General features: G+C 39.3%; 1 protein-coding gene across 2 annotated transcripts; it reads left to right on the forward strand.

Annotated features, from left to right (window-relative positions):
* Window positions 1-80: 80 nt before the first annotated feature.
* YOD1 (YOD1 deubiquitinase) lies at window positions 81-9,214 on the forward strand. Of its 2 annotated transcripts, XM_040262932.1 has the most exons (3): window positions 427-579; window positions 1,877-2,036; window positions 3,203-9,214. In XM_040262932.1, exons 1-3 carry the CDS (start codon window positions 529-531, stop codon window positions 3,904-3,906), a joined length of 915 nt encoding a protein of 304 aa, XP_040118866.1. In that variant the 5' UTR covers window positions 427-528; the 3' UTR covers window positions 3,907-9,214. The 2 variants fall into 2 exon arrangements, with proteins under 2 accessions (XP_040118864.1, XP_040118866.1); XM_040262930.1 differs by having other exon boundaries at window positions 81-2,036.
* The last annotated feature ends 3,089 nt before the right edge of the window (window positions 9,215-12,303 follow it).

Here is a 12,303-nt window from a genome sequence, read left to right on the forward strand (position 1 = left end):
TTGCTTGGCAACTAGCACGGCTGGGGGCGGGGTTAATAAAAAGCCGGACTTTTTTTTAGTACTATCGCGAGAGTGAACTAGTGGACGTTTTGAGGGGGTGTGGCTTTTTGGTGACTTGGAAAAAAAATGTTGTGAAGATTAACGCTCTCCTCCCTGAATCCCGTCGGGATCTCGTTAAATCCAAGCACTGGAGCACACACTTTAGAAGGTACTTTGTTTCAAGTTACAGAGAGCCGGACACAATTGAGCGACTAACATGTGCTAAAGTAAACCACCAAAGGACTTAAGCGGATCCCATCTTAGGATGTTTGCATAGTCCCTTCGGTCAAACACTGTAAACTAAGAAAGTCAACTACTCTCCTCGAGGAACCAGGGATTTCCGGAAGCCGTGGTCGTACTACAGGGGACTTACCACCTTATTTATTCTCCCGTTTACCACCCACGCTGTACCGGTTGTTATGACCATCTTGAAGAACCAAAGAGGAAAACTGTTCCAAGAGAAAACTGGGTCCTGAAAGGTTTGAAAAGATGTGCTGTTTCCATATAACTTATTCAGAGGCAGAAACTTTCATAGTGTTAGTGAGTTTGCACGTTTCAGTGCACAGTTGCCCCCGGGGCCCATTCGATGCTTGACTGTGGTTATAAATCCCCTCTACGCAGTGTAGGCTTTGCTGCTCTGCGTCCAGGATGGAAAAAACAATGCGTACATATTTCTTGAAAGGTAAATTCGGAGATGTTTTTATTCCTCTTTCACCTGGGGATTAAATTCATCCTTCAAAACAGCTCAAATAGTATCTCCTCTTTGAAATTTTTACAACTCCTAGCTGCCCTCTCTGTGCTTGTACAGCTCCGTTTTATCCATTCAGCAAGTATTTACTGAGCACTTATTTGCTTGGCACCGTCCTTTGTTCTCGAGATATAGGTTTGGAAAAGGTCACATAGTCTAGCATTATCACGTTGCTATGAAATTCCGTGGTTATGTGTCCTTTACACCCCACCCTCTCTCCTGATTACGTGAGTACTTTGCTATTTTGAAGGCAGGAATGGAGTCCTTTCGGTATGTGTATGTCTAGGGCCTGAACTGGAATCTGAATGACACACGTTGGTCTTCATTCCTCCTCCTTATACCGCCACCACCTCCTGAAGGTAGCAATTGCCCTCTGCCCAGATGCTGACCTCATACTGCGCTGTCTGATGTGGCCAATGGACGTTTTCAAGTTACAGTCTCTTGGAGGTGGAAAGGTCAGTCGTTCGGCCCCTTAACCTCAATGAGTCAATGTTTGCTGCAGCCGAGTCTATAGTCACGAGTACTTATTTGTCTTTAACTGGTTATTTGACTCACAGACCATTCTTGGCATTCGTCTGCATTCCGAACTATGATTCTTGTTTCTCCCGGCGTAGTTTGGAAGCCCCAATTTAATAATTTCTGAACTAAGTGCAAGGTTACATTCCAATAGCTTCGATTCAGGAACTCCTTACCCCGCCCTCTTCCCTTGAGCATATATGCTTCCGACGCGGAGGGTACCTCACTAGCTCTATAGGTAACAAGACCAGTCGTACTTTGGGAATACGGATAAACTTTTATTCTCTGCCTCCTGACGCGAAGTGGCAGGAGTTAGTTGTCTCTTTAAGAGCGTGCTAGAACAGAAGCCGAAGAGTATCGCGAGAACCGTACCACCAGCGACTTCTCGCGATGTTTGGACCGGCAAAGGGTGGCCATTTTGGAGTCCACCCGGCGGCTGGTTGCCCCGGCGGCGTCTGCCAGCTTGCTGCCGGGACCAAAGCTGGCCCCACCGGTGTCTGCCCTGTGGGCGGCCGCACCAACGCGATGTGGCGGCTCCGCTGTAAGGCCAAGGAGGGCACCCATGTTTTGCAGGGGTTGTCCAGCCGGACCCGGGTGCGGGAACTCCAGGGCCAGATTGCCGCCATCACCGGGATCTCCCCAGGCTGTCAGCGAATCCTCGTCGGATACCCGCCCGAGTGCCTGGATCTCAGCAACGGGGATACCATTCTGGGGGATTTGCCTATCCAGTCAGGTACGGGAATCGAGGCTGGGCCAGCCAAGGTCCTGGGAGGACGTAGAGGGGCAGAAAGGAGAACAGATCAGGGCCAGGTCTCTATGGGTCGGCTTGGAGGACGAGAATAGAAATTAAAGAACGGAGAATTCTGACGGAGGCCAGGGCGAGTGTCCAGCAATTCCTTGACTTCACATATAGTTTGAAAGAAATAGGGAGGGCCTGATCTCTGTGAGAAGCTCAGAAGCTGTGGAGTCCTCTTTCCTGGCTGCTTTCTGGTCTGTCTTGAAAACATCTCATTCATTTTGTTTCCCTCTGTGTCCACAGAAGTATTTTTAAAATGCGATGTTTTCTCTGTCCTGGTTGCTCTTTTTCCCTGTATCACTGAAAGAAGACAGTATGTCTGAAGGATGTAGGATACTTTTTTTTGCTTTCCTGGTTCATTTTTACAATCGCCTTCATTTGTATTTTCTCTGACAGTTGTACTCATTTTAGAGTTTGCTTTGACACATCCACTGAAGGCACTTTCAAGTTCTAGACAAAAGCAGTTGTTTCTGTCCAGTATTAAAACTTGAACAGCAATATTGATAATTAAAAGCTTTCCTCTAGTCTCAAGGATCCTGTAAACACTTGAACGGGATAGATATATTTCAGATCGAGAGCACCCCCTAGTGGCCGAGTTCTTCGTAAACACCTTTTGGAAGTGCTTTAAAACTGCAGATTCCCTGGTGGCTGAGGTTAAAGCCTCTGCCTGCAATGCGGGAGACGTGGGTTCGATCCCTGGAGAAGGAAATGGCAACCCACTCCAGTATTCTTCCCCGGAGAATCCCATGGACGGAGTCGCAAAGAGTCGGACACGACTGAGCGACTTCACTTTAAACTGCAGAGAGCAAGGATAAGAAAATTTTGTTCTTGAAATGTATCTTTTTAGGTAAGTACAAAAGTGTGTAACTCAGGCCCCTTTACTAAATGAGATATAGTGTCTTTCTCTTTGTTCCGTTTTCATCTCTATGAAGATTCAGGGAACAAGAATTATTACTGGTCACATGTTTGCAAAGCTGTATTCTCCCTAGTAACCCCAGTTTATACTTTAACTCCTCCTGTTTGTAATTTACAGACTTGGTTAGTGAACACCCAATTTCATCTATACTTTCTCTGCAGTTGTGAATTTGTTTTGTTTTTGACAGGTGACATGCTGATTGTTGAAGAAGACCAAAGTAGGCCCAAAACGTCACCTGCATTTACAAAATATGGTGCTCCTAGTTACATCAGGGAAACTTTGCCTGTGCTTACCAGGATGGCAGTCCCAGCAGACAACTCCTGTCTCTTTACCAGTGTGTACTATGTTGTTGAAGGAGGAGTCTTGAATCCAGCTTGTGCCCCTGAGATGAGACGCTTAATAGCAGAAATTGTAGCAAGTGATCCAGACTTTTATAGTGAGGCAATACTGGGAAAAACAAATGAAGAGTACTGTGACTGGATCAAAAGGGATGATACTTGGGGCGGAGCTATTGAAATATCCATTTTGTCTAAATTTTACCAATGTGAAATATGTGTAGTGGATACACAGACCGTTCGAATTGATCGTTTTGGGGAGGATGCAGGATATACCAAAAGGGTACTTCTCATTTATGATGGCATCCACTATGATCCGCTTCAGTGTGTCTTCCCTGACCCAGACACCCCTCCTCTGACTATTTTCTCCTCTTATGATGATATTGTTCTTGTGCAAGCACTGGAATTAGCAGATGAAGCTAGAAAGAAGAGACAGTTTACAGATGTAAACCGCTTCACCCTGAGATGCATGGTATGTCAGAAGGGATTAACTGGACAAGCAGAAGCAAGGGACCATGCCAAGGAGACAGGCCATACCAACTTCGGAGAAGTGTGATCCATGCATGATGAGGATTGAAGCCTACTACCTCACAGATCCAGAAGGCTCTGGGTTTTCCAATAAGCTATTTGTTACTCTTAAGAACAAAAGAACACAATGCTTGAACCATCCTTTTAACCTTAAACCACTAAGACACTGAATTCCTTGTTAAGATTAAAATTAGTGTGCAAGTTTACAGATGTGTGTCTACAGCGGTGATACAGCCCTCTTTCTGCTTGGGTGACAGAATAGGTGGTCCTTGCTACCTACTGACACTGACCTGAAGATTGAGTGTTAGTATTATAACTAGCACCCAGCAGCATTAACTTGTAGAAGAAAACAACTTCCTATTTGGGGTATTGCGGAAGGCTTCAGGTGAGACCACTGGACGTAAACCACAGTGTCTCCAGTAATTGGGTCTTTTTAAAAACTCTGAGTGGGTTAATAGTTTCTATGTTATGAATTGATTCCTCCAATGAAGATACTCAGAATTGTTGAAACTGATTTCATATTGCAATTTGGTAGACTTTATAAATGTGTACTTCACCAGTTGTTATAAGTAGATAACATGCAATTTTTACAGAGATGAGTCTACTCCTTGAGAATATTACCTAAAAACAAGAACTTATGGTGCCCAGTGAAGAATTTCTAGTATATAAAAGAGAATGTACGAGGGAAGTGGTGCCTGAGCAGCTTACTGAAGCTTTAAAAGACCATGGGCCTCGTGTTTTAATGCAACTCATTTATTCATCTGTCGCGTTGGATAAAACGTTAAAATTAAGCAGGATTTTTTTTTTTTAATTGAAGTTCTTTGAAACTTGAGTGCTCATTTTTTGCCTTTTTAACTGAAGATTTGTTTGGAGGGATTTAATTTCCTCAGCTTTTTGTTAAGAGCACTTCCTCTGACTCCTAAAATAACTTTTCATCTAAAATTATAACACCATGCTTTCATTTGGTTTTTGAGAGATCTTTTGCTTACCTAAACAGTATTTGTTTTCATGCTAGCCTTGTCAAACCACTCTTAAATGATTTCATGTTTCTGAAAATTAATACTTTGTTTATCCACCATCTCTTACCTTGACTTTTGAAGAGTTTTAAATTAATTGGGATAATAACATTGAATGAATTTGTTTCACTTACAAAATATGACAGTTTTTTAAATCTTTGCCTTATTCAGCCTTCTCAAAATTCTGCTTCTTACTAGTATTAGATGTGTAGCCATTTGCTTGGTGGGCTAATCCACGAGGCATACCCTCTAAAACTTAGCTTCACTATGAGATCTTCCAGGTAAAAGTGTTCTACCTCTTAATTCTTCTGAAGATCAGGGATACTAAATTTTAATTTGTTATGCATTATCTTACATAATGTAAAGAGGCTTACTGTTGTGAAGTTTTGTTATCTTAGTCTCGTTTTTTATTATCTTACTTAGGAAACCAATGGTATGGGAATTCCCTGGCAGTCCAGAGGTTAGAACTCTACCCTTTCATTGCCAAGGGCGCAGGTTCAATCCCTTGTTGGGGAGCTAAGTCCCACAAGCTTCATGGAGTGACCAAAAAAAAAAAAAAAAAAACCCAATGGTATACCTTAAAGTACTTATATTTCTTTTAGCATGTCTTCTTGGCACATGTTTCTGAATTGAGATTTACTCTTAGCACTTTCACTTGGTAGAAGTGATTGTATAAAATTAAGGAGTATGTAAACAATTTAAGAGAAAAGTATCTTTAAGGAACAATTCACAAAATATACTTTAAATCATTAGATGACATTTCTTGAGTACCTTTTGTGTGAATAGCACTTTTAGGCATTATAAGTTATTATTGTCAGTTTAACTCAAAAGTGTTTAATTTTCTGTTTTATTAAGCCTTAAAATAGCACTTGTGAGCTTGTGAAATTCGATATTTGTCAGTCAATATGTGTACAAATGAATATGACTGAAAATCTCTTTGTCCCTGTATGTCATCTGGTCTAAAAGGATTTTGTATCTCTTAATTCCCCCAGACAAATTTAAAGCTGTAAGTTAAGAGTATACCACTGGGTAACACCAATCCAGTTGAGCTTTATGCATTATTATTCATAAACCTTGCCTTCCTTTCCTAAGTATTTCAAGGGCCAAACTTGATACTTGCTTACTGGAATTTTAGAGAAGTTTATTCATCCAACAAATATTTATTGAGTAATTTATTATATACCAGGCATATATTGATGTTTCTGAACATAAATTTTGTTGCTTTAAAATTGAGTATACTTTATCTACATTTGATTTTAATTTTAACAAGTGGAGGGATATAGAACTGGATATTTTATAAAATTAAGCTTATTTTAAGTGTTTTTGTTTGCATATTTAAGCTTATGCTTTTATAACAAGTGTCAACTATTTATTTAAGGGATCTTATTCTATTATACCTGTTAACTAGGTTGTGCATTTCTCAGTTGGACACTGATAGGTCACTCTCAGTAACAACTTTTTAAAATTAATCAGCTGCTGAAATTCAGCAATAGGACTTTTTAAAGTAATGTTCTGATCATGGGATATTCAAGATGAAGCACTGTAATTGTGGAGGATTAAAAACCTAAACTTGTGCTTACTCAGACTCAAGCTTGTAAGCCTCACAGAAGTTAAAAGATTTTTTTTAATTGCACTTATACTCTTGAATGGAGAAGGGAATGGCAACCCGTTTCAGCATTCTTGCCTGGAGAATCCCATGGACAGAGGAGCCTGGCAGACTCCCATGGGGTCACAGAGTCAGACATGACTGAGCGCCTAACACTGTATACTTGAAGTTAGTTAATGTAAGAAAATTCTAGTCTTGAGAAATTTAAAACATTGGACCAAGATGAAAAGAAACTTTTTCTTACATTTGCACTTGAGCAGAGCAAAACCTTTCTTCCTATTCATTCAGGTTTTGACTGCCATGCAAGAATTTTTTTTTTTATTAAAATGAGGTTAGTTTATATTAGTAGCAAAATGAATCAAGATTGTGCTTTCCTATCCCCTACTCCTCCTTTCCTTAACTCCTTTCCCTTACTCTTCTTTGGATTTAAAGATTAGATGTAGGGCTATGAATGCACTTCTGGATAGAGTGATTGCAGAAATTAAAATTAATGTCTCGGGAATTTTGTGATGTGGTAGCCATGTGATGATATCAGTGTGGTACAACTACTGTTAGTAGTTCATGGTTGAGTTCTTGTTTCTCATGAGTGGATCTTGGGCACAGTCAAGTGAGACCCTTGCAAGTTCGGGGGCTGGTCATCTTGACCCTGTTGGCAAAATCTAATATTGATATGCCACTTGATTATTCCATGAAGTTCAAGTCCCAGTGAAATCTTAATCAGGAATGAATGAACATATACATTCCCGTAAATGCCCATGCCTAATTTGTATGTCCAGCTTACTCTTTCTGTCTTGTATAGGCATTAAAACAGGAATGTTGTAAGTTCCCCTCTAGCTGAACATAGTTTTCTATGTCTTTTGTGAAAAAAATTGAATGGGGAATATACAAGATTAACAGCAGAGTGATTTTTTTTTTTCCTGTTTATGTGTCAGGTGGCCTTCCTAAACTTTCATATATTAGGATTTTCATGTTTTTTCATGTATTGAGAACACAAATCTGTTATTATTTGCAGCACTTTAAAAATATGAAATAAAAGTTTACATGTTAGCCCTCTCTGACGATCTTGTCAGACATTAAAATACAGTTCTTGAGCTGCCAACAATCAGCTCTTCTTAATTAAAAGTTACCATCAGTGAATAGTGTATCCAGTGGTACAACATTCTGGTAATTCTCTAACAATAAAACTCCATTTCAGTAACTATTAGGAGCATGCTCTGTGCCCTAGCATTCAAAATGTTACTTATTTCTATAATGTGATTGTTCTTTATTCATTGTACAATGCAGTATTCAAATTTGTCCTTGTAGCTCAAAGATGACTACTGCAACTTTGAAAATGTTAGATTCTTAAAACCCTTCATTTGTTTCTAAGCAAGCTTATGATTTTGAGCTGATTTTTTAGTCAGAGGCCTTAAAAGTCATATATAAGCAACATCACTAAGTCTAAAGTGAAACACTTGATTTGAATAAGCTAGTTTATTAACTAAGAATGTTTTCTTACTAGGAGTTATGATATTTAGCACATTTCATCCAACTTACAAAGATCATAAAACTATGCTGATTGTGGGGGAAAGTTTTTTTTAATTTTCCATCTCCAAAACTTAGATTGCGTTTTGTTCACAGTGCTTTGAATATTTGATTTTGAAAAAATCACATTGATACTGAATTGTGGAGTGCTGATTTAAGTCTTGGTTGCTAGAATTTAGAGGAGATTAATAACCCTCCCATGCTGCTTTAGAATAAAGGAAGAAAGGGGCAGGAAGATAAAGTGCCACATAAACAGAAGAGCTTCTCAAATGAATGCATTCCTATTCTTGAATTACGCTTTTCAGTAAATGTTTCAGGCAATGCCTTTGTGTCATCTTAACCCATTCACGTTTCTTGGCATAGACTATAGCAAGGCCATAACAGAAAGGCTTGTCAGTAAAGTATTAAAACATGACTATAAACATTTTGCTATGATGCCTTTTTATACTTGTTTTTTAAAATGCACACCAACATCTAAAGAGTTTGGGGATAGTGAAAATATGATTTAGTTACATTGTAGGCAAACAGGTTAACCTAGAAAAGGTTTACAATTTCCTCTCAGATTACATGAGCCTGACTGGTATAGGATATGTAGTTAGTTGTCTCCCATAAGTAAGTTAAAGGACCAGGGTACCTGATTCTTGTTTGTTTTCCAGTTCAGCTTGGTGCCATTTGTCACATAAACTGTTTACAGGAAATATAATTTCCTTAGCAAAAAGTAATGTTTTTCCTTTAAAAGAGTATTAAGTTTAAAGAATAAATATAATTTGTCAAAAGGAATAGAGAATGGCAGTAGTCCTATATTTCCTTTATTGATGCAGTAGAGGTTGAAATTCCTGAAGCAATGAGAAACCTACAAAACTGTCAAATTTAGAGCTTTAAAATATGACTTAAAAGTAATAGAGGAGGACAAATAGAACAAAGTTCTGTTTCTCTTGGCATAAAATATTTTTTCTTAATGAAGATGGACAGTGCTTCCTTGGTTTAAAAACATTTTGTTGATTTGCCAGCATTTTTTCAAGTTAATGCACTACTGCTACTACCTGAGAGATGCCTAATTTTGTTTTATATAATTTATGTGGTTTTACCATTGTCATTAAGATGCATTGATATTATTTGTGAGGTGTATGATTTTAAATACCTAAATGCTGTATGAAATGACTTATTTTGAAAAAATAAATGAAGTGAAAATATTGTTGTCTGAGCATGTTTTGGGGAGGAAAGAGGGCTACTGAACAGCTGCTACACTCAAGTTACATATTTATCATCACTGCTTTGACCTCTGTACCAATATCTGCCAAATCTCATTCTATAGGTGGAGTCTTAATAAATCAGTTCCAGAAAGTTGTAATTTAATGTCTGGGAAAAGGCTGAATGTTCCTTTTTATTTATAACAGACTGAGGTCTATGTGAACTTAGATCCATGTGGAAACTGCAGCATCTCTTAGGGAGAGCTTATTTAATCTTTGATAATGTCAGCATTCAGCTCAGTTCAGTCACTTAGTTGTGTCTGACTCTTTGCGACCCCATGAATCGGAACACTCCAGGCCTCCCTGTCCATCACCAACTCCCGGAGTTCACTCAAACTCATGTCTATTGAGTCAGTGATGCCATCCAGCCATCTCATCCTCTGTCGTCCCCTTCTCCTCCTGCCCCCAATCCCTCCCAGCATCAGAGTCTTTTCCAATGAGTCAACTCTTCACATGAGGTGGCCAAAGTACTGGAGTTTCAGCTTTAGCATCACTCCTTCTAATGAACACCCAGGACTGATCTCCTTTAGGATGGACCGGTTGGATCTTCCTGCAGTCCAAGGGACTCTCAAGAGTCTTCTCCAACACCACAGTTGAAAAGCATCAATTCTTCAGCGCTCAGCTTTCTTCACAGTCCAACTCATATCCATAGATGACCACTGGAAAAACCATAGCCTTGCCTAGACAGACGTTTGTTGGCAAACTAATGTCTCTGCTTTTCAATATGCTGTATAGGTTGGTCATAACTTTCCTTCCAAGGAGTAAGCATCTTTAAATTTCATGGCTGCAATCACCATCTGCAGTGATTTTGGAGCCCCCCAAAATAAAGTCTGATACTGTTTCCACTGTTTCCCCATCTATTTCCCATGAAGTGATGGGACCAGATGCCATGATCTTCGTTTTCTGAATGTTGAGCTTTAAGCCAACTTTTTCACTCTCCACTTTCATCAAGTGACTTTTTAGTTCCTCTTCACTTTCTGCCATAAGGGTGGTGTCATCTGCATATCTGAGGTTATTGATATTTCTCCCGGCAAACTTGATTCCAGCTTGTGCTTCTTCCAGCCCAGCGTTTCTCAACAACACAAGAGAAGACTCTACACATGGACATCACCAGATGGTCAACACCAAAATCAGATTGATTATATTCTTTGCAGCCAAAGATGGAGAAGCAAAACAGTCAGCAAAAAGAAGACCGGTAGCTGACTATGGCTTAGATCATGAACTCCTTATTGCCAAATTTGGACTTAAAGAAGTAGGGAAAACCACTAGACCATTCAGGTATGACCTAAATTAAATCTCTTATGAGTATACAGTGGAAGTGAGAAATAGATTTAAGTGACTAGATCTGATAGGTAGAGTGCCTGATGAACTATGGACGGAGATTCATGACATTGTGTACAGAAGAAGGGATCAAGACCATCCCCATGGAAAGAAATGCAAAAAAGCAAAATGGCTGTCTGGGGAGGCCTTACATATAGCATCCCTCAGCATCTCAGCCACCCATTCTTGAATAGAGGAATGTCTCCAGAAGAAAAGTGGTCCCAAATGTTGATTGCATCACACCTGACTTCTATCCTCATCCTGATACAAGCCTGGCAGTTCTTCAAATTCTTCACCATATCTTTGGCTCACACTGCTTCAGCAAGAAGGCTTTGTGTGAATTACCTAGTCCAACATCACTGGAAATGGAGGTCCTCAGCAACATCTTTTTATGATAATCAGAAAACAAATACCATAAAATTTGTTTTTATAAAAAGATATACTGTTGGAAATGAAAATACCAGGTATGAGGCAAATGATTTGATGACAATTTTAACATCAACAATGGAGGAGGAGGATAGGCTTCTCTGTCCATGGGATTCTCCAGACAAGCATACTGGAGTGGGTCACCATTCCCTTCTCCAAGGGGTCTTCCTGACTCAGGAATGGAACCCAGGTCTCCTGCACTGCAGGCAGATTCTTTACTGTCTGAGCCACCAGGGAAGCCCCTAAACATTCCTTTAACGCCAATTTTTTTTTTACTCTTAGACAATGAAGACTGAGAAAATGATCTAAAATTTGGCAAGACACAGCTAAAGTAAATTGTTAAGCAATTTTCTCTAGTTCTACATCTTGTACAATATGATATTGACTACCTAATGGCAACCCCTTCCAGTATTCTTGCCTGGAAAGTTCCATGAATAGAGGAGCCTGGCAAGCTACAGTCCATGGGGTCACAAGAGTCAGACATGACTGAGTGACTTTCACTCCTATCAGGATTACAAAGATAGTTATTCACTCAATAAGCATTTTTTAATGTTAATCTTGTTCTAGGAAATACACTAGATGATGGTAATACATGAGGTGGGGGTAGAGAAACAATGTTATAAAGGAATAGAAATCCAGGTGCTATGAAGAGAATATGGGGTATTTTTCAATATTCACAAATCAATCAAAGTGATACACCATATCAACAAATTGAAGAATAAAAACCATATGATAATCTCAGTAGATGCAGGAAAGGCTTTTGACAAAATTCAGCACCCATTTATGATAAAAAGTCTCCAGAAAGTGGGCATAGAGGGAATATATGTCAATATAATACAGTCTATATATGACAAACCTACAGCTAGCATACTCAGTGGCAAAAAGCTGAAAGCATTCCCTCAAGGATCAGCAATAAGACAAGGGTATCCACTCTCACCGCTTTTATTCAGCATAGTTTTGGAAGTCCTAGCTACAGCAATCAGAAAAAAAGAAGCAAAGGGAATCCAAATTGGAAAAGAAGCTAAACTGTCATTGTTTGCAGATGACATGATACTATACATAAACAACTCTAAAGATGGTATCAGAGAACTACTAGAACCCATGAATAAATTTGGTAAAGTTTCAGTTACAACCAGAGATCAAATTGCCAACATCTGCTGGATCATCAAAAAAGCAAGAGAGTTCCAGAAAAAAAAACATCTATTTCTGCTTTATTGACTATGCCAAAGCATTTGACTGTGCGGATCACAATAAACTGTGAAAAATTCTTCAAGAGATGGGAA

Source organism: Oryx dammah, unplaced genomic scaffold (genome assembly GCF_014754425.2).
Source record: "Oryx dammah isolate SB20612 unplaced genomic scaffold, SCBI_Odam_1.1 HiC_scaffold_21, whole genome shotgun sequence".
Classification (NCBI taxonomy): Eukaryota; Metazoa; Chordata; class Mammalia; order Artiodactyla; family Bovidae; genus Oryx; species Oryx dammah.